The sequence below is a fragment of the Chiloscyllium plagiosum genome, chromosome 3 (genome assembly GCF_004010195.1).
Source record: "Chiloscyllium plagiosum isolate BGI_BamShark_2017 chromosome 3, ASM401019v2, whole genome shotgun sequence".
Taxonomy (NCBI): Eukaryota; Metazoa; Chordata; class Chondrichthyes; order Orectolobiformes; family Hemiscylliidae; genus Chiloscyllium; species Chiloscyllium plagiosum.
Window position 1 is genome coordinate 24,355,486 of NC_057712.1, and position 22,670 is coordinate 24,378,155.

The window sequence follows — 22,670 nt, forward strand, 5'->3', positions numbered from 1 at the left end:
TCCTACTGCCTTTATACTCTTCTAAGGGTTCACTCGATCTATCCTGTCTATACTTGACATATGCTTCCTTCTTTTTCTTAACAAGACCCTCAATTTCTTTAGTCATCCAGCATTCCCTATACCTACCAGCCTTCCCTTTCACCCTGAGAGGAATATACTTTCTCTGGATTCTTGTTATCTCATTTCTGAAGGCTTCCCATTTTCCAGCCGTCTCTTTCCCTGCGAACATCTGCCTCCAATCAGCTTTCAAAAGTTCTTGCCTAATACTGTCAAAATTGGCCTTTCTCTAATTTAGAACTTCAACTTTTAGATCTGGTCTATCCTTTTCCATGACTATTTTAAAACAAATAGAATTATGGTCGCTGGCCCCAAAGTGCTCCCCCACTGACACCTCAGTCACCTGCCCTGCCTTATTTCCCAAGAGTAGGTCAAGTTTTGCACCTTCTCTCGTAGGTACTTCCACATACTGAATTAGAAAATTGTCTTGTACACACTTAAGAAATTCCTCTCCATCTAAACCTTTAACACTCTGGCAGTCGCAGTCGATGTTTGGAAAGTTAAAATCCCCTACCATAACCACCCTATTATTCTTACAGATAGCTGAGATCTCCTTACAAGTTTGTTTCTCAATTTCCCTCTGACTATTGGTGAGCATGTTAATAGATCCTTGAAGGTAGCAGGAAGGGTATATAGGGTGGTTAGGAAAGTATGCGAATACTTACTTTTATATGGCATTAAATACAAAAGCAAGGAGATTATGATGGAGTTGAATGTGTAATGTTTGTTAGGCCACAGCTGGAGTACTGTGTGCAGTTCTGGTCACCACACTAATGGAAGGATTTGACTGTATTAGACTGTATTTGACTGTACAGATGAGATTCATCAGGTTGATGCTTGGGCAGGAGCAATTCAGCTGTGAAGAGAGACTATATAGGCTAGAGTTTTCCCATCAAGCAGAGAAGGCTGAGGTGGATTTAGTTGAGATGTACAAAATTCTGGGAGACATAGACTGGGTAAGATAGGAAGGACTTTTCATCTTAGTAGGGAGGTCATTAACCAGGAGGTGCAGTTTTAAAGTAAGCAGCAAAATGTTTAAGGGGATTTGAGGGAGAAAAGAATATCTGAAAGTCACTGCCTGAAAAGGTGGTGGAGGTAGGAGTCTTCAATACTATTGTGGTGGGCACTTGAAATTCCATAGAACAGAAGGCTATTGGCCAAGTGCTGGAAAATGGAATTAGAACAGATGGCTCTTTGATGACCACCAGAGTCAGGATGGACCTGAAGAGTCGCTTTCTGTGCTGCAAAAACTGCATGACTATATTTCAAAAAGAACTTTAAGCTGCACCAATGACTGAAAGTGGGAACATATATTTTGTAGCAACTTCCTGGGGAATAACATCTCAAAATGCTTTAAAAGAAGGTCAAGAGGATGGCAAAGAGAAAGTGAAGAGACTGAGCAATAAAGGTAGCCTATGGGCATGGTCGAAGAGCTAGGTTTTCAAAAGGATTTTTTAAGACATGGAGAGTTAAAATGATTTTGGGAAAGAACTTTAAATTGCAAAGTAGAGTGGGAGCAAAATCTGTTGGTGTTCGATTAGATCATGGCTAATTTTCTTTGCACAATCAAAAGAAAATCTGGGGTATGAAAAAGGGACTACCATGATGTACTGGTTTTGTTCTACAAGCCTAGACAGATTTCACCTCCAGTGACTGAGGCAGAAGCTGCAAATATGGAGTAAGAGAGTAAATAAATAACCAATTATCCAGATTAAAAAAGCTGGGCATGGTAGCTGGGATATGCAACTGGAAGAGATCATGCTACAACCACTGGCCTTCCCAAAGGTCTCAATAGAAGTATTTGATTGAAGTCAGGTAAATGCAATTGGAAAGAAAAGATGCCTACGGTAGCCGGAAATTTCCAAAGAACTGCTCAATGCAGGTAACTCAGCATGAGCAGTAGGCCATTCTGTCCATTCAGCCTCAAGCATCATTTGGAGATGATAATTTCAATTCTTTTACCAATACTATTCCTTTGCATCATTGGTAATCAGAAAGCTAGCAATTTCCACTTCAAATCTAATCTAATCTAATCTAATCTAAATCTAAACATATCCAAAACCCTAATTTTCCACAGTCCTCAGGGTAGAGAATTTCAAAAGTTCACAACCCTAATTTTCTAAAACCCAAAAGTACACAGCTCCCTTATTTCAAAATCATGTTGCCTGTTTCTAGATTTCCCAGTCAGGGGAAACCTCTTGCCTACATCTACATGTCTTTTTAAATGTTTTATAAGATTCAATAAGATCACCTCTGTTTCTTTGAATCTGTAGAGTACAGGTCCTGTTACTCAATCTTTCTTCATGGATCAATCCTACTATGCCACAATTAAATCTGGTTAACCTTTGTCATAGAACTTCTATCTGAATTAAGGAGGACAAAACTATACGTGGTACTCCAGGTGTGATTCAATCAAAGCTTCTGTACAATTGAAGCAAGACTTCACTAGTCCTGTACTCAACAAGGCTAACATTCTAATAGCCTTCCGAAAAGCTTGCTGAACTAGCATGTTAGCCCTCAGTGACTTATTAATGAGGAGACCCTTATAATAATCTATATTTTAATACTTTTAAAAATTCATTTATGGGATGAGGGCAGCGCTGTCTAGATCAGGCATTAATCCCAGCCCGATTTCCTGGAAAATGAGAGAACATAAGGAAAGAAGCACAAGCCTTGAGAAATCAATATCTGCTCCAATTTTTTCGCATTGAGAAAAGAGACTGTTCGGTTTCTGTCTTAGCACAGATCACAATACTGTGTTCAATATTTTACAACTCAATGTGTCAGAACATCTGAAAAGATTCGCTTACTTCTGGAGACAAAAGCAATCCACCAATTCCTTGCACTTCATGTGAAGAATATCACTTTCAAAATGGGATTGAAATTTATAGAGAATATGGCCAGTGCTTGAAATAATTTAAAGTCCTGCAAGCTCCAGTGATATTTGTTTTGCTGGAATGAAGTGTGGAAGAGACTATTGTTTTGGGAGCCAGAGGAGACCAGGACTGAATTTTGATGTGAAGGTAGGTAAATATGATTCAGTTTTTCTTCATAATCTTTGGGAACTAAGGAGCATAACTTTCTTTCAGAAGATTAAATGAAAAAAAAAAATGAATTCATAATCATGTGGATGTTGCATGGTCTGCAGAATCATAATCCAAATAGACCTTCCTACATTGCATATCTTACGATCCTTTACTTCTGTGAACAAACCTGAAGGTTGTCACTGCTAAGTGAGCAGCGTCTCATTTTTTTTCCACCATTTTCTGTCAGCAGAATATTCTTTACTTTAGGAGACAAGAGCCTACTGACAGAGCAAACAGTAAGATCATTCATCTCCCTAGCCCAGCTGTAGACATCTTCCATAATATTTAAATATTTAGCTGATAACAGCCTATTATTTTCACAAAAGGTTATATTAATTCTGATAATGACAGCATGAGAAAAGTAAAGGCAGGTCAGATTGGAAATTATAAAAACAATTATTCAAATTCCCAAATAGGAACTTGCTGTATATTTACACAAAAAAATATGAAGTGAAGCAGGCAACTTGACCGACTAATAAAGCATGAGTTGGTCATGTTATTAGGAGCTGGTATTACCAGACTGAATAATTTCTAAATAAACACCAAAAGAACTATGGATGCTGGAAGTCAGAAACTAAAACAAAAATTGCTGGAAAACTGAAGGGTCACTGGGCCCGAAACGTTAACTCTGATGCCTGCTGAGCTCATCCAGCTATTTCTGTTTTTGTTTACGAATAATTTCTGGAATGGGCATGAGAGATTTTCAACAATGTGGATTGGAAATGGTTTACAGACATCTCGATTTTTTGTGTTGATATTTTATCACAACTGTTATGTCAGGTTTTGAGTTCTTAAGGGATTGAAATGAAATTCACCAGTTAAATAATTATATGATTCTGCAGGAACTGAGCTGGTCAGTGATGTGGTGGCTGCCAAACCTATGTTAAATATAGAAATGGATGAGTTGTAGGAATCTGCTGAAATTGGAAAATGATGACACATAAATCAGAGAAGGTTCCTAGACCTGGTGATATTGCATCACAAGGATTCAGCATATACATGGAAATCTGACATAAATCTGTAACTGTAAGAGTTCCTGTCCAGTTCACATTACCTTAAGGAAAGTTGAGCAAGCTTTTCACTGCTTAATTTTCCTGTGTTTGCTGTTCCATGAAAATTCAACAGTCTCAAACAAAGACAGTTAACAGAGAGAGTGTCCTAATTATTGACAAATCAATGTATTGGCCTAGTGTGATTTTGTGCTACGAATAGAGAGATCAATTGACTCTTCTTTATGGGTTGTGTATTTGTGTTGATGTTTTACTATTCCTTCCTTCAATATGATGTGGAGATGCCGGTGTTGGACATGGATGGACAAAGTTAAAAATCACATAACACCAGGTTATAGTCCAACAGGTGTATCTGAGAGTACAAGCTTTCAAAGCACAGCGCTCTGAAAGCTTGTACTTTCAAATGCACCTGTTGGACTATAACCTGGTGTTGTGTGATTTTTAACTTCCTTCAGTATGTTATCATTCTGTGGAAACTTTGGCTCCACAATAAAATATTGAACTTTGGATACTTAATCTAAAGCAGGAATGAGGTCATGAAATGTTCAGTTAGTGAACTGAAGAAACAAGACCGAAACCCCTTCAGCAGCACTTTTGAAACCCATAACCTTTACCATCTAAGAGGACAAGGGCAGCAGATTCAAGAGAACACTATCACTCGCAAATTTCCCTCCAAGCCATACAGCATCCTGCTAGACTTGGAACTATATCACTGCTCCTTCACTGTCATTGGATTAAAATCCTGGAATTCTCTTCTTAGCATCTCCTCTTTTGTAGGTGACTAAAAGAGTTCAGGAAGGTGGCTTACCATCAGGGACAATAAAAGCTGACTCAGCTAGCAACACCTACATCATATGAATGAATTGATCGAAAATAGATAAAGAAGTGAACGCACTTTAGCTTGAGCTCAGCAACTATAACACATGATTCTCCGCAAACTATGCATTGACATGTGTTTTATCCCCGAGTCCCTTTTCTCAAGAATCGCAATCTATAAATAAAGGCCTTACATCTAGAATCTGCACAGAAGACAGAAAGACAGAAAGAAATAGTAAGAAAAAATATACTTTTTAATGTGCAGTTCAAATTAGATAATGTAGCAGCCAATATATGCACAGCAGGCTTTCAGGACAAGATTGTGAAAATGATCAGGTCAACAGGTTTTAAACATTAGCTGAGAATTAAACGTTTATTGCGACAACAGATAAATCTCCTCTGCTGCTCTTTGAAATGGTGTCATGGCATTTTATTTGTCCACTTATAAGGCCCATTGGATTACTGTCTCAATTAGTGTTAATTTCAGCAACGGAGAAAAAGTGCTGTGATAGACAATTTAAAATGAACACACAACTGTGCAATGTTACTCTCTTATTGATAAAGAAAACAAATTAACTTACGGTATTTGTAGAGTTTCCATTTAAATGTAAACCACTGTCAAACAAAGGAGAGGATGCACCACTACTGTGGTCACTGGATGGCCCTGGTGAGCCTGCAAAATGAAAGAAACAATGCATTTTTAATAATTAGGAGCAATCAGGTGAGCAGAGGTTAATTCAGCATTTTATAACCTTATTAGAATCAGAGAACCCTACAGTGTGGAAGCAGGTCATTTAGCCCATACCACCCTTCCAAAGAGCACCCCATCCTCATAACCCTGCATTTCCCATGGCTAATGCACCTAAATTGCACATTTTGAGACTGTGGGGAGGAAATGGCACATTCAAAAGGAAACTCATGTAAATACAAGAAGAATGTGCAAACTCCAAGCGACCAGTTGCCCAAGGGTAGATTCAAACCGAGGTCCGTGGCGCTGAGAGGCAGCACTGCTAACTGCAGAGCCACCGTGCCACCATTTATTAGTTAGCATTGTCACAATCAGTGAAATGACAGTTAGAACAACTTATAATCTTCTTGTGTGGAAGATGTTTTCTCATCTCCCCTTTTAAAACATAAATGCATTTCCAAAATTGTAGTTGTCATTGTTTGACAACTACAATGAAAAGTCAGGCCATTTGGAAATTATGACTCGCTTTCTTTTTACTTCACCTTTCCAATTTTGTTTTCTTTCGGACACCATTTTTCTGCGCAAGTGAACAAACCTGACACACAAATGCAGGTCGCTTCATGACAAGTTCAATACTCTGGGTAATTACTAATGTGCAACTGGAGAGTGACATTTTATTTTGTATGTCATGACTCCAGTGTACATAGAATGTAGGAAATGGATGTTCTTCTCCTGGTCAACATTGCAGTGTATTTTGTTTCTCTTTTCTTGAATTCATTTTTTAAAAAAGCTGTTAACTTTTTAAACTTACTCGGGAATGGAGGAGATAACTCCCAGACCAAAAGCCGTTCCTGGGAGACAAGTCGCAGATAAGAGGTAGGTGCGGGAGATAAGTCTCAGATCAGAGGTAGGTGCGGGAGGCAAGTCTCAGACTAGAGGCTGTTCCCAAGAGATAAGTCCCAGATCAGAGGCTGGCATGGGGAGGTGAGTCCCGGAGGCGAATCCTGAACCAGAGGGCATAGTAGGGAGGTGAGGCCCTTGCAGACTGGAGGTAGGTCCTCGTGTTTTGGAGCCCGGTGTGGTTTGGAGGCTCACGCTGGCACAGACTGGGGGGAAAAGGACTGTAAATTGAGCACTTTTTTCCCTTTTATTCTGGCCTTTTATTATTATTCTTTCAATTTTGTACCAAATACTTACGTATCTGTACCTAGGTGTCTTGTACCTAAGGTGGCGCCATAAGTGGCGATATTGCAAACTGTTCACTGCACTCTTTCGAGTGCACGTGACAATAAAGCTAATTCATACATACATTCGTGAGGATTACAATGATATCTCATCAAAGTCCAAAGTAAACTAATTTGCGGTTTAATTAACTTCATTATCTGCATTCTTCAAATGGTTTTCAAAATACTCATACAGGACTTAACAGCAGATTATTGTGATGTTTATGTCTGCCGTCAACAGTTGGAAAATATATATAAGTTCTGTTAGGCTATTGTTCAATAGTTAATGCCTTAATAGAAAAAAACAATACTTTGATTTGTAAGTTCAATAATAATGGTGAAAGAAAATAAAGTGAATTATTTTCTAGTCACTGTTAATTGCCAATTTACCAGATAGCAAAATGAGAATTGGATTCTAAAATCATCTGGATTGCAATTCATTATTGTGTCTTGATGACATTCTGCAGAATGGAATTTTCCTGAAAACTTTTAATTCTAACATTTTCTAAAATATCATGTAATGTTCATCCTGGTTCTACTTTTTCTAAAACAAAAGTAGTTACTGTGAACAATGGAGCCTTACACCATGCGAGACCATTTGGATTATCAAGCCTTTGCTACAGTAATGTTCGGCGCTCTGTCCTTATTTGCAGTTGTCATTACTGAGATGTCTTAAGTAAATCTTATGTAACATTTTCTCAAGTGAATATTGAGAGGTCAGGCATCATTTGGAGGACAAGATGGTGTTCAATATGTACGTACATGCTTGTGCTGCAAATCACGCTGAGCATCACCTTGATGACCAGCGATGTGCCACAAGGATTGATTCTAGGTCCACTGTTGTTTGTCATTTATAATCAATAATTTGGATGAAAGTATAGGAGGCACGGTTAGTAAGTTTGCAGATGTCACCAAAATTGGCGGCATAGTGGGCAGTGAAGAAGTTTATCTAAGAGTCCAACAAAATCTTGATCACATGGGCTAGTGGGCCAGGAAGAGGCAGATGGAGGTTAATTTAGATAAATACAAATTGTTGCATTTGATTATATTAGATTACATACAGTGTGGAAACCAGGCCCTTCGGCCCAACAAGTCCACACCGACCCGCCGAAGCGCAACCCACCCAGACCCGTTCCCCTACATTTACCCCATCACCTAATACTACGGGCAATTTAGCATGGCCAACTCACCTAACCTGCACATTTCTTTGGACTGTGGGAGGAAACCAGAGCACCCGGAGGAAACCCATGCAGACACGGGGAGAATGTGCAAACTCCACACAGTCAGTCGCCTGAGGTGGGAATTGAACCCGGGTCTCTGGCGCTGTGAGGCAGCAGTGCCAACCACTGTGCCACCGTGCTTTGCTAAGTCAAACCAGGGCAAGACTTCCACAGTTAATGGTAGGACCCTGAAGAATGTTGTTGAATACTGAAACCTAGAGGCACAGGTTCATAGTTCCCTGAAAGTGCCGTTGTAGGTAGACAGTGTAGTGAAAAAGGCATTTGGCATGGTTACCTTCAGTAGTCAGTGTGCTGAGAATAGGAGTTGGGATGTCATGTTGCGGTGTACAAGACATTAATGAAGCCACTGTTAGAACACTGTGTACAATTCTGGTTACCATGCTAATATGAAGGGTGCTATTAAATTGGAAAGCGTGAAGAAAAGATTTACAAGGATGCTGCTGGAACTGGAGGGCTTGAGTTATAAGAAGAGACTGGATGGATTGGGGCTTTTTCTTTGCAGCATAGGAGAATAGGGGGTGACCTTATAAAATCATGTGGAGCACAGATAAGGTGAACAGCTAAGGCCTTTTTCCCAGGGTAAGCAAGTCCAAAACGAGGGGGCATAGATTTAAGGTGAGAAGGGAAAGATTTAAAAGGAACATGAGAAGCAACTTTTTCACACAGAACATGGTGCGTGTGTGGACTGAGCTGCCAGAGGAAATGGTAGAGGCGGGTACAATTGTCACATTTAAAGGACGTTCGGACAGATACATGAATAGGAGAGGTTTAGAGGGATATGGACCAAATGCTGGCAAATCAGATTAATTCAGTTCAGGCAAACTGGTTGGCATGGAGAAGTTGTATGAAAGTGTCTGTTTCCATGCTTTATGATTCTATGAGGGCCTTAGTTTGGACACAGTTGGTCTATACTGTAGAGCAGGCAGGTTATAATGTCAAATAGCATGCAATATTAAGTTGACACCAGCAGTGCCATTGTTGAAAATCAAAATTCCAGCCAATCTCTTCTCTTAATCTGCACCACTGGAGATGCCATCCAGCAGCAGGAATTAGTGAGTTGTTTGTTTTCTGGCTGTTGCTTTGATTCTAAAAATATTTTCTCCTTTCCAATGACTCTTTTAAATTTCAAATGTCTACAAGTGGTGTGACAGGACCTTTTTGAATTATACGACTTAGAGTCATAGAGTCACCAAGCTATCCAACACAGAAACAGACCCTTTGATCCAACTCGTCCATGCAACCAGATGCACTAATCCAATCTAATCCCACTTGCCAGCACCTGGCCCATATCCCTCTAAATCCTTCCTATTCATAAACCCATCCAGATGACTTTTAAATGTTGTAATTGTACCAGCCTCCACCACTTCCTCTGGCAGCTCATTCCATACATGCACCATCCTCCATGTGAAAAAGTTGCCCCTTAGGTCCTTTTTAAATGTTTCCCTTCTCACCTTAAACCATCGCCCTCTACTTCTGGACTCCCTCACCCCAGGGAAAAGGCCTTGTCTATTTACCCTGTCCATGCCGTCATGATTTTATAAACCTCTATAAGGTCACCCCTCAGCCTCCGTCGCTCCAGGGAAAACAGTCCCAGCTTATTCAGCCTCTCCCCATGGCTCAAATCCTCCAACCCTGACAATATCTTTGTAAATCTTTTCTGAACTCTTTCAAGTTTCACAACATCCTTCCATTAGGATGTTGCACGCAATATTCCAGAAGTTACCTAACCAATGTCCTGTACAGCTGCAACATGACCTCCCAACTCCTATACTCAATGCTCTGACCAATAAAGGCAAACATACCAAACGCCTTATTCACTATCCTATTTGCCAGTGACTGTACTTTCAAGGAACTATGAACCTGCACTCCTGCTTCTGCAGAAACCAGATGCATAATTCAATATACCATTTTGAATGCAATATGACTGAGAAAATCAACAGAGGCCAAGAAGAGTGGGACAAACTGCTGGGGGAGGGAGTGAGAGGAGACAAGAGTACATGGATAGCGACCGTACTCACCCTGGGTGTTCAGGGAACAATTTTCCACACTGAGCCTTCGCAAGGGACAACATGCATTGTCTTAACCTGGCCATTTTCAATGAAATCTGACGCTGGTGCAGCCATAACTGCAAACCCAATGCAGAGTAAAGGCAACATTGACAATGGCTGAGAGAGTGCTTTTATTTTAGTCAGTCATCAGACGTGAGCATGACTGTCAATGCCAGAGGTTGTTGTGTAACCCAAACTGTCCTTAAAGTTCTGTTTGTGTTCTTGCACCCCTGCAGTCCTATAGTGCAGGTACAGCTGCTGAGGTTTCATAAAGGAAGTTCTAGGATTTTGATCCAGCAACAGTCAAAGAATGGAGATACAAGTTCCAAGTCAGGATGGTGAGTGGCTCAGAAGGGAACTTTCAAGTGGAGGTGTTCCTATGAACTGACTGCCCCTTATCTACCTGGATAGCAACGTCGCAAGATTGGAAGGAGCTGGCAAAGGAGGCTTGGCAAGTCTCTGTGAGTCAACTACAACTCTCACGAGCTGCTTCAGTCACAATGCACCATCTCTTTAACAAGCGTTGGCAAACATTAGGTGGAAGTTGCAATCCTGGGTCTACTGCTGATGTGTGTAGCAATTGTACAAAACAATTAGTGTTGTATGCACTTGGAAATCATTGCAAAGAGCAGCCTGCTCAACGTTATTGCTATGCTTGGATCACATTGAGCAGACACAGGTTAATTGAACATTGCAATTTCTTGTCTGCTTTCAGGGATTATCTAATTTATCCCCCATACATATTAGCTGTGAATGGGAATTGTTACTGCTGATTCTAATTTTGTTTTTCTCCTCCAGTGAACACATCTTGCTCAGCACTGTCCAATGCATTTATGCTTTGTCTTCTGCTCACTTCAGTTAAATTAAATGCTAAACTGCCTTCTTAAAAAAACTAGGTACTAGATATAAAGATTGCACAGAAAATTAAACCTGAATTTGATGGATATTTTGTAATCAACTTGTTCAGGGATATTATTGCACACATCTGAAGCATATGGGACTTGAATCTAGATCCCATGGTGCAAATGTAGGAACACTACCACTGTGCCACAAGAATTTCTAAGACCATAAGACATAGAAGTAGAAATTAAGCCATTCATCCCATCGAGTCTGCTCCACTATTCAATGATAGGTATTTCCACCCAATTTTCCCACTTTCTCCCCATAACCTTTGATTCCTTGGCAATCAAGAACTTATCTATTTCTGTTTTAAATATACTCAATGACCTGGCCTCCACAGCCTTCTGTGGCAATGAATTCCACAAATTCGCCACTCTCTGGCTAATGCTGTTTCTCCTTATCTCTGTTCTAAAGGGTCTTTCTTTTACCCTAGGGCTGTACCCTCAGGTCTTTGTCGCTCCTGCCAGTGAAAACATCTTCCCAATTTGATGGAATCAGTCACATGAATGCCTTGACCCTCATTGCTGGGTCTTCATTACAGGGCTTTCCATTGGGAATAGGGTTGAGAAATCCAAGGTCAGTATAGGCCTAACAACCAGTTGACCAAAAAGTCCTTGAAGAAAAATAAGACTCTCGGCTTTTAAACCATTTCCCCTTGAGGTTCGTGCCCCTCAATCTTCAATCTGAGGGAGCTTTTGGTGTCAGGGCATCTCCACCATTGTCAGGCAGACCTGCACTTGGGCACTTTTACAGGGAAATTGCATGAATTACAAGTCCTGATGCAATCCTCAAGGGAAACTTTAGAAATACAAGAATAACATACTGGCGTACAAATAATTAATTTGTCAAGGATAGTTTTAGCCCACCAAAAGTCAAAATTGCATGTTCATGCAAATTTCTGTTGTTGATGATACAAAGTTCACTGACTTGTTATTTTAATGAAGTTAACCCAAATGGATTAGTACTTTGTTAAAGTAGTGGGCAGAAGAATTCAGATGAATGTGTTGCCTATTAATAGTACAGTCTATGATTTACACACATTTTTGAAGTGGGCAAACTCCCAAGTGGCATAAGAACATAATATTTCTTAAAAGGTGTTTGAAATATATTTACAAAGGTGCTCAAAATAAGTAAATAATACAGACCACACAAAGGTACTAATGTGGGCCGCAAACTGAGACAATACTTATTTATAATGACATTCTGTGTAGTGCTGCCTCAAGCCCTTCTGTGTCACTCTCAATAAAGCAATCTTTGGAGATTGCTTATGTCAATGCTGTTCTAATTTAATGGCATCAAAGCAGAAAAGAACAATAAACCAATCTATACCGTGCTTCTGTCTTACCTAGCGGGAGTTTAAGGAAGGAAGGGGCTTCCCTGAGGTACTGAACGGTAATGGTCACTTCATCTCCAGCATTTCGCAGGAGGTGCACCTGTCAATGTGATTTATAACATTAGTTTTACTACAAAGAAGTCACGAGTTACAGCAAATGCAACAAAAAAACATAATTCTTTCACTGCATCCAATGTTGCCACTTGCAAATTCTTTCCAACTAAAACATATAGAGATTAAACAAAATTAAGACAACTGAACTTAACAATGGTCTTCAGAACAATTATAAAGCCATAAGTAACAAATAAAGGATACTCATTCCATCTGGTATACAAGCAAAATATTCCATATTGAAAATATGATAGAAAAGCTTCAATGAGATAATTTTTAGATGCTGCAAGATGTGGATGTCTACAAGATGTGTAATTCATATAATATGTGTAGAAACCCACCTCCCCCCCCCCCCCCCCCACCACAAGCGGTGCACATGAATTTGAATTCCCTGTAATTATGCTTGCTTAAAATCAAATTAGATGCACTATGAAAAATCATTTTCACATGTTTTACTGCTTTTTATTAAGCAAGCCTTTTATTTATCTTCTCCGAGACCTTTTCTGTAATTTATTTCATTGATTGTTTTTATGGTATCTATATGAAACACATTTAAGATTAAAAGGTTTTGATGCTTTTAATTCATAAACATGCTGTACTGGACTAATACCTTCAAACTTTAATTTTCAAATTGGAGAAGGAATTTCTGATAAGAGTTCCATACATTTTTCTAACTCCACTTACTTTTTTTAATCCAATTACTTAATTATTCTTTCATTTTTAGGTTTTGCTGAAGCTAGTTAAGGTGGCTAGGAAGTTCAAATGTAATCTTATTTTGGGCAAAAAGGAATATAACAGGGTGCAAATGATGATTTTACACTCATATGATATTCCATGCTGACATATTAAATTGTTACTGTAGCCGACAGTTGTGGTATGGGGGGTCGCATAGAAAGCTATAAAGCTCTCACAGGAGTGGACAAGGTAAATATAGAAAGGATATTCCTGATGACCAGGGAGTCCAGAAAAAGGGGTCACAATCTAAAAATATGTGAAAGGCCACTGGGACTGAGATGAGTAAAGGATTCTTCACCAAAAGAGTGGCGAGTCTCTGCAATGTAGTCCTTAGGGTTAAAGGGTTCAAAAGGTATGGGGTGAAAGCATGAACAAGGTACTGCATCAAATGGTCAGCCATTGAATGGATCAGCCATTTAAAAGCCGAATGGCCAACTCCTGTGACTGCTTCCCATGCTTCTGTCCCAGGACACTGATTTATTGCTTCACATTTACCCTTCAACCAACATTAGCGAAAAAAGGAGGTTAATTGGTCATTTATCTAATTGTTATGTGTGGGACGTTGATGTTGCAGGTATATAAGTATATTGTCAAGTAAGACAACATGCAACCATAGAGTCATAGAACATGGAAAGAGACCTTCAGTCCAACTTGTCCATGCTGACCAAGTAATCGAGTCCATTTGCCTGTATTTGGCCCATATCCCTCTAAATCTTTTCTATTCATGCACCTGTCCAAAATGTTTTTTAAATGTTGCAATATCCACCAATTCCTCTGGCAGTTCATTCCACATAAGAAGTATCCTCTGTGGTGAAAAAGTTAGCTCTCTGGTTCCTTTTAAGCCCTTCTCCTCTCACCTCAAAATTATGTCCTCTAGGTTTGAACTCCCCTACCCTATGGAAAAGACATTTGCTATTCACCATATCTCTGCCTGACATGATTTTATAAACCTCAAAAAGGTCTTCCTTCAATCTTCTACATTCCAAGGAAAAAAGCCCCAGCCTATCCAGCCTCTCCTTATAACTCAAGCCCTCCAGCAGCAGTCTCATCCTTGTAAAGTTTTTTGGCACCCTTTCCAATTGAATAATATCCTTCCTATAGCAGGGTGACCAGAACTGTACACAGTACTCCAAAACTCTCACCAATGTCCTGTCCAGCTGAGGTGTATCATCCCAACTCCCAAACTCAGTGCTCTGAGCATTGAAGGCAAGTGTCCCATACGCCTTCTTCACCACCCTGTCTAATTGTGATGCCACTTTAAAGGAACTGTTTACCTGAACTCCAGGTCTCTCTGTTCAATAACACTCCTCAAGGCCTTACCATTAACTGGGTAAGTCCAGGGCTTGTTTGACTTACTAAAATGCAACACCTAACATTTATCTAAATTAAACTCCATCTGGCACTCCACAGTTTAGTTAATCAAAATCCAGTTGTATTCTTAGATAATTTTCCTCACTGTCTAATTTTGGCATCATCCGTAAAGCTACTGACCATGCTTCCTATATTCTCATCCAGATCATTTATAATACACAAGGTTCAAATAGCTACCTTGTTCACTCACATTATAAGAGTGATGTGTTACAAAATAACTCAGTGGCTGTGATTCTCCAAAGTGCTGGCTAAGTGCGAGGATGGTTGAGTTCCATGGCAACTGACTTGACATTCCACTCCCAAGAAAGCTTGCCAAGTCACAAACTAATCGACTTGTTAAGAGCTGATGGGTGAGTTTCTCTGCTGATTGTAGACCTTGACAAGTGAGGTCCTGCCTTGTCAGAAGTCAATCAGAAGCAGGCATTTTCTTGGATCTCAGAACCATTATTTGAAGCCTACTCTTCAGGGAATCCAATAGCAAGGTTGTGGTATGGGTCTGGGGGTAGGGTTGTAGTGTGGAGGGCATGAGGGAGTTGAATGCATGGGCAGTGAGGTGATTGTTAGATATCCTACCATTGCCCCCTATCTGTACCTTCAGTTGCCACTAGAAGGAGGCAATTAGAGGCTGCCCACTTCAAAATCTAGCAGGCAGGTTTTTCCAAGTCTGGATACAAGCTACTTTACTCACCTGTTAAAACAGCAGCCATCAGAGCCATGGTGAGTTGAGGCCCTAAAATGGCCATTAATTGACCACTCCACAGACTTAATTGCTGGCAAGTTGAAAAAATTCCCAATGGACCCTCTTGCCCAACACTTGATTGGTGGGGTAGTGAGAAGGTCTGGAGTTTCTCTCCAGGGTCAACTTGCCCAATTGGTTACTCTTCTAGCTATCTCCAGGAAGGAAAAAAATATACCCATCAGTTCTGATGTGCTTTGAAATATCTGAAAATGTGAAACATTCTACATGAATGTATGTTTGAGTGGGGTGATTCATATCATCAGGATTGTCTAATTAAGCTTTCTTAAATGTTAAAAAAAAAGGCAAGGTGGTTATAATTTCCCCTGGTTGGGAAGTCCAGAACCAGGGAATGTATTCTTTAATCTTCATTCATGGATGTGTCATCATTCTCTACCATCCCTAATCACAGCAACCATTTTGCTAACCAACACCTGTAGGACCAGGAAATGTCAGTTAATCAAATATTCTGGATAATCAAGAGATCCACATTGCGCAATTTAAAAATTCATTCTCAGCAATAGAAATATAATGGAGGGGGTATACACAATCACTGTTATACTTTATTTACAGCATAAATCACTTTAATAATGATGCAACTTTACGTTAAATAAATCATACCAGTGGAGAGAATTCTCACTCATACCCTCGACTGACTACTTTGATATCACAATAGATTTTGAGAAAAAAATGACTCAAAATTGAATCAACTATTAATATTTCATATGTCCATTCAATTGAATAAGTGGATTTACAATGGGGTCAACAAATTAAAAATCTATAATAATTGGACAAAATAATATGGTAAACTTCACACGGTGTTTGAGGATCTAGAATTTTTGCCGGTTTGTTGCGAGTGGCAGTTCATAAGGTGCCTGTCAAAACAAAGTTTGCTGTACTTGGAGACAAACAAGGGTCAGCTGCATTTCTGTGGACCTGGAGTCACATGTTGGCCAGACCAGGTAAGGATTGCTATTTTCTACACTAAAGGGCATTCATGAACTATATGGCTTTTAACTACAGACAACAGTCGGTACAGTATGTTTTATTTAATTTTAATTAGTTTTATTTCCAGAATTTCTTCAATTAATTTTAAATTTCTTCATCTGCCATGGTGGGACTTGAACCCATGTCGTCAGGATATAAGGAGACAGTGAGGTCTGCAGATGTTGGAGATCAGAGTTGAGAGTCTGTTGCTGGAAAAGCACAGCAGGTCAGGCAGCATCCGAGGAGCAGGAAAATCAACGTTTCAGGTCAGAACCCTTCCATCAGGATTCCTGATGAAGGGTTCCAGCCAGAGACATTTTGTTTCCTGCTCCTCGGATGCTGCCTGACCTACTGTGCTCCCTCAGGATATAAGTCTGGACTTCAGTCACATAACCATTACCTCACCGCCTCCGCAAAGTCTTACAATAATAGCTAGATCATTTAGAAGGGAAATTCAAAAATACTTTTGCCATATGGCGGCAGTGGAAATCTGGAATTCTAACCTTAAGGTCAATAGCAATATTCAGCATTGAGATTGATTGATTCTTTTTGAGTAATCAGGGTATTACTTTGAGTAATTTTGAATTGAGATGAAGATTAGCCATGAGTTCGTTGAATAGCAGAACTGGCTGGATGACCTGTTTGTGTTCCAAGAGTTTTTCACTATCCCAATACCAAAATGCTTGCTTTAGTATGAAGTAACAGCACTACCTATCTCTTATCCATGGTTCCTTCATCCTACTTATTTGATATCTATTAGATAGATTTAATCCTAAAATTATTTGGAATTTATCATTACTTTGTGACTCCGTATTTATACTACTGCTAGTTACGTCGCTGGCACTTATCATCTATCATTCTAAGATTAGTGGTGATGCCAAGGTTTATGTTGACTTGCCCTATTTGTTGCTAATGTTGCAATCAATAGAGTATGCACAATAGGACAACACAAATAAACCTGCAGCCAATGTAGTGCCTTCCCCCTTGCCTCATGAACAATTCAATTGTAAATCATGGCCACTCACTCTTTAAGCAATTATGCAAAACAGATATTATATTGCTCTAAATTATGGAATGTAACCTCTAATACGTGAATCAAACTATTTAATACTCACCACCTCTTCATGTGTTGCATTTTCAACATTAATACCATTAACCTGCAAAAAAAATCTATATTTATATGCATATTTGCTATATGTAATTTTAGATGAGTCAAATGTATATAGCAATCTTAAACAGAGAAAAATATATGACTGATTTAAATGATTTACTAACTTGCAGCACAGCATCTCCAACGAATAACATCCCAGTCTGGTCAGCTAGATATTGAAAGAGAAAGGAAATATATGTCAGAAAGTGAGGAGGAAAGACATATGCAGACAAGATATTCTCAAGAAGGACAGTTTAAAGACCAGTGTTAATTCCACTCTGAGAAGAGTGCTGCAAATGGTTGCCTGAATCACGAACTCTAGCCAAAATAATTGAGGTGGATCATGGCTTGCTGCACAGGAGTAGAATGGTTGAGTGAGTGTTGACAGTCTTTCTCCCACCCTCTTGATTGATTATTATCTTTGATGAAAATAGAAACCTTGAGGGGAGCAAAATAGGTTGCCAACTCATCGCCATCCTTTATGCTCTATTGCATAAAATCAATGACAATCAAAAGACTTCAAAAAATGAAGATGAAGTTGCTTTGGAGACTGAGAAACATTGTGAACATTTAAATATTTCCACTACCTAATAAATAAAGTTGAAGTGTAGCACACATCATGAGAACTGGCAGTTACAGATATTGATTAGCTTTTTGCACAAATGTACAAAGTATGAAATGTGTTACTTTTGTTTGTCCTGCAGGAGGTAGTAAATTGAATAAATGTTGAAAGAGAAGTGCAAAATTATTTGACTTTCAACAGGAAGAAAACAACATTAATCAATCTGAAAGTCCCAATGTTGTTTATTTTCATGCTTGCAAGCAAAATAAACATCAGAGTGGTGAATAAATCAATACATTTTTATTTCAGAAACATAAAATCCGATACTTAAATGTACTTGTAAAGGTGCTTATTTTCCTGTAAATGTTTTGTATTTTTAATTATTGTTAGGCCCAATTTGTTAATACTCGACTATAATGAACCAATTTGGGAATCATATAATTTATCATTGGCATCCTCTAAATATCTTTTGCAGGTTTGGAGCCATTAAGGACAAATAGGCATTGTACATGGAGAAACACAAGCATTAAAACAAATATTGAAGCATGTACAATTAAAGGATATGATAACATTAAAAATCTGTGTTGTAAAATGTACAATTAACAGAATCTTTTTACCAGGCCATATGTTGCAATTTACTTAATGAGAATTGAGACCAATATTGTATTCATTAACTTATCTGCTTCCTACAAATATTTCCAAAACAGCCTGTGTGAAGGAGAACAGCAGTAAGACTAATACTATGCTAGTTCAGATTAAATAAGTGAAAAAAAAATGCATTTGGTCTTGTCAGAAGTCTGTAAACAACACCGACAGTGTAACACTTGTTAAGTTTGTATCAGCAAACATTAACAGTCATACTGCAGCTGGCACATCCCAGACAAAAACAGATGATTAATCAGGTAATCTGTCATTGATGGTATTGCTGGAATATGATGACAATGCTTTTCTATTGTAAGAACATCAGGTGGGTGTAAAATGAGATTTCCTTCCTGACGGAATATCATTCTCAGTGTGGGAGCTACCATTGTGAGAAATGGAGACAAATGCTGTAAATTGGTTGTACCTATTAAGGGTTATTAAAGACCAAAGCAATCCATGTACAAGTGCTCATGAGATGTCATAAACAGAATTCTCGATCATCAATGGTTTATTGGTGGATTGGGACATAATTATAATAATGCAGTTTAAAATTATTGGGATTCTGATGGAGAATTTTGGGAAAAATTGGTCTCACTGCTGGGAGGGTCATTAACCAGAGGACACAGATATAAGACAATTAGCAAAAGAACTGAGGGAAATCAAGGAGAATGAGTAGCATGTTTGATCAGTTACCTTCTGGGTGGTACTGCCTGAAAGGGTGACGGGAGTAGATTCAAGAGTAACCTTCAAGGGGAATTTCATCTACACTAATAAAGAGATCACTTACAGAGCCATGGGAAAAAACTTAGAGAAGGTAAATTTAGATTGTCCTCTCAATGTTCCAGTACATGCATGATGGTACAATAAAACTCTATCATTCAATGAAAGCCAAGTCATTGTTTCAGAATTAAATAAAAATTGCCATTATCCATAGAAGAGAGGTTTTTAAAAAATTACATTTAACTTCAACCCACAGATGAAGTGGAACCAGTCTGCCAAGACAGAAAGATTTTGAGAGTTCAATAGCACGCCAACTTCACAACACAGAAAGGATGTTAATGTGTGTGACAGTGCTCCAACTCAAGGTGTGGGGCAGAATATTCTGTGCGTACATGAAAAAAAATGAATTGAGATATCAAAACAATAACAATAATATTGCTCGAAATTGTAATACTGCATAATGTTAAAGAGATTTTTTTTTGAATAGAACCCCTATGGTATGGAAGCAGGCCATTCGGACCATCAAGTCCATGCCAACCCTTCAAAGAGCATCCCAGCCAGCCCCACCCTATCCCTACAAACTCACATTTCCCATGGTTAACCCTCCCAGCCTCCACATCACTGCACACCATGGGCAGTTTAGCATGGCCAATTCACCCTAACCTGCACAGCTTTGGTGGGAGGAAACCCACACAGACATGAGGAGGACATGCAAACTCCACACAGACAGTCACCCAAGGATGGAATCGAACTCTGGTGGTGCAAGGCAGCAATGCTAACCACTGAGCCACTGTACTGCCCTGATGATGTTTCTTGTTGATTGAATATATCCCAGAAACCTTTATTCTCAATACATCTCAAATAGGAGTGAAAAAGAATGTAGTTAGCTAGCAGCAATGAGGAAGAGCTAAGTTTTAACAAAAAGATTGATGGCAATTTCAGGGAATTTTGAGGAAAGTTTTTCTCTTTGTGAGTTCTATTGAGTTCTATCTCACTCAGTTCCCAACTGCTCACCTCTTGATGTAAGCAACACTCCTCTAGCACCATCCTCACATTTTCATATACTCATCAGTGCAGACGTATTTACCGCTGGCAAGATTTTCTGGAATTCATATCAGTGTTTTATGATTTCTCCTGATGCTAATACCTGGCAAGTCAGATTCCAGACTGAAATCTCTCTTGATAGACAATGTTTTGTTTTATTTTTGGCTTTAATGAGTTTGTCTCTCAGCTGCAAATGTGCAGTCCTACAGGTTCAGGTTTAACAATGAAACAGAAGATTTTTGCATCAGATGGAAAGATAAAATAAATAAACTAAACTGTTTACTTTTAGCACAAATTTAAACATTTCAAAAAATTGTGAAATGCAATTCTATTAATCCCCAAAATGCTTCTTTTCATTGCTTATTACAGAGAAAATTCTCTTCTCTTTCAATTCTACAGATCTTAATTTAACTGGGTCTTCATTGCCAATCTCCCTGGAATCTTTCTGGAGGCTTCATAAAATTGAACAGCAACTTTCCAGTTTCCATAAGCCTCTTCAGAGTTTTAACCAAATACTTCTGGTCTAGAACATTTAAACTAAACTCCTTACATTGAGGTAAATTTTTATTAACTGTTTTAAAGCTATCGCCCTTTCTCAAGAACAACTCTTAGTACAGAGGCATTCACCTCAGTATAATCTATCTACATTATGCATAGAATCACATTATGGTGAGTACAGCACTGACATGGGCTCAAAGTGAGAGAAAGATGAAATGGCCAAGGCTACCAATAGAGAGGACTTCTGAAGAACAGATCCTTTCTGAGCCCAATACTGTCAATATGTCTCCGAACTCAGCATTAATGAGCTGGTGGAAATGTGCAGATAAGCAGGGAAATGTCTGTCATGAGTTCCAGAGATGATGTGCAGACTGAACAAAGGGAAAAGGAATCCAACCTAGATCAGTTTGATGCTGTGGATTCTGCGTCCATGGACCACGATGTAAGGAAAGCCAGGTCCAGCAGAATAATCTCAATCTATTGGATAAATGTGAAGACCTACAGTCAATCACTTAAGCTGCAGGTGTATTAATTCATTGGCTGGACAAGAGGAGCTGTGGGATTGTGACCTCCTTCCTAGTGCCCATCCCAACAAGGGGTGAGAGAGATGCCACTACAACCAACAGGGAGGAGGGGTGACAGACAAACACTCAGGGATTATCTCCTCAAATCACTTTGAGAGGTGCTCTGCCACATAAAATCCCCTCTGCCAAGGGCTAATGACTATAACGGATCAGGCCAAGGAGGATGCAGAGAGCACACGAGCAGACTGGAAATCTTTAGGTTATCGACCACCAGAGTGTACCTGTCAAAGGCATCTTATGCAAACTAGCGAAAAAGTCAGCAGATGTCCTCCAACTAAGCAGATTGGGAGGCCAAAGTGAGACTTGAACTTTATTTACAAAGTAACACATGCAAGCAGAATACCTCAAATAGCTATCTGAAATACTAAAAGTGGGCAGTCTAGCTAAAGGATTACTGATGAGTCAAATGCATGACATCAATTCCAATCTGAACATTCAGTTTGTTGGAGTATGATAACAAAATGCAGCTCTTACTCCATTAAGGAGAAAGGATTTTTGACATACATAAATTCAAGATTATCATTAACATTATCTTGCAGACAGTGGCATCAGTTCATTTATTATCCATCAGAGTTCTTCCTTTCATGGGAGTTCACTTTCAGGGCACTATATCTATCTAGGATGGAATAAGCATCTTCTTGTACTCTGGGACAGATATCAATGATTTTTAAGCATGCATTTCTTCAATATCACTGAAGGCATACTAAGTACATATTAATGTGATGAGTTCTAATCCAAATGGTTAAATAGTTATATTTCAAATCAGACCAATGTACAGAAAAAATATCGAAGATCAGATTAATTGATGTCATAGAATCCCAGCAGTGCAGATAGAGGTTATTTAAATATGCACTAACCCTCTGAAGAACATTTAACCTAGACCCATCTCTCCCGTCCCTGTAACCCCGCATTTAGCATGGCCAGTCCACCTGTGGGAGGAAACCCATCCAGATACGGGGAGAATGTGCAAACTCCACGCAGATAGTCACCCAAGGCTGGAATCTTGCATCCCTGGCACTGTGAGACAGTAGTGCTAACCACTGAGCCACTGTGTCATCCAATCAACACAACTTGTTTTCATGTTACATAAAATTGAGGAAATGCCGCAATTTCCATTTCAGGCTGTTA

At 39.2% G+C, this 22,670-nt stretch overlaps 1 protein-coding gene across 1 annotated transcript in view; it reads right to left on the reverse strand.

Annotated features, from left to right (window-relative positions):
- The window catches only part of sntg2 (syntrophin, gamma 2), a 943,711-nt gene that overhangs the window by 162,861 nt on the left and 758,180 nt on the right, over positions 1–22,670 (reverse strand). The window contains exons 6-9 of the mRNA XM_043678774.1: positions 17,618–17,661; positions 17,458–17,499; positions 12,415–12,502; positions 5,551–5,642 (exon numbers count right to left, since the gene is read on the reverse strand). Of these exons, the coding sequence (XP_043534709.1) occupies positions 5,551–5,642; positions 12,415–12,502; positions 17,458–17,499; positions 17,618–17,661 (266 nt within the window). The remainder of the gene's footprint in view (positions 1–5,550; positions 5,643–12,414; positions 12,503–17,457; positions 17,500–17,617; positions 17,662–22,670) is intronic.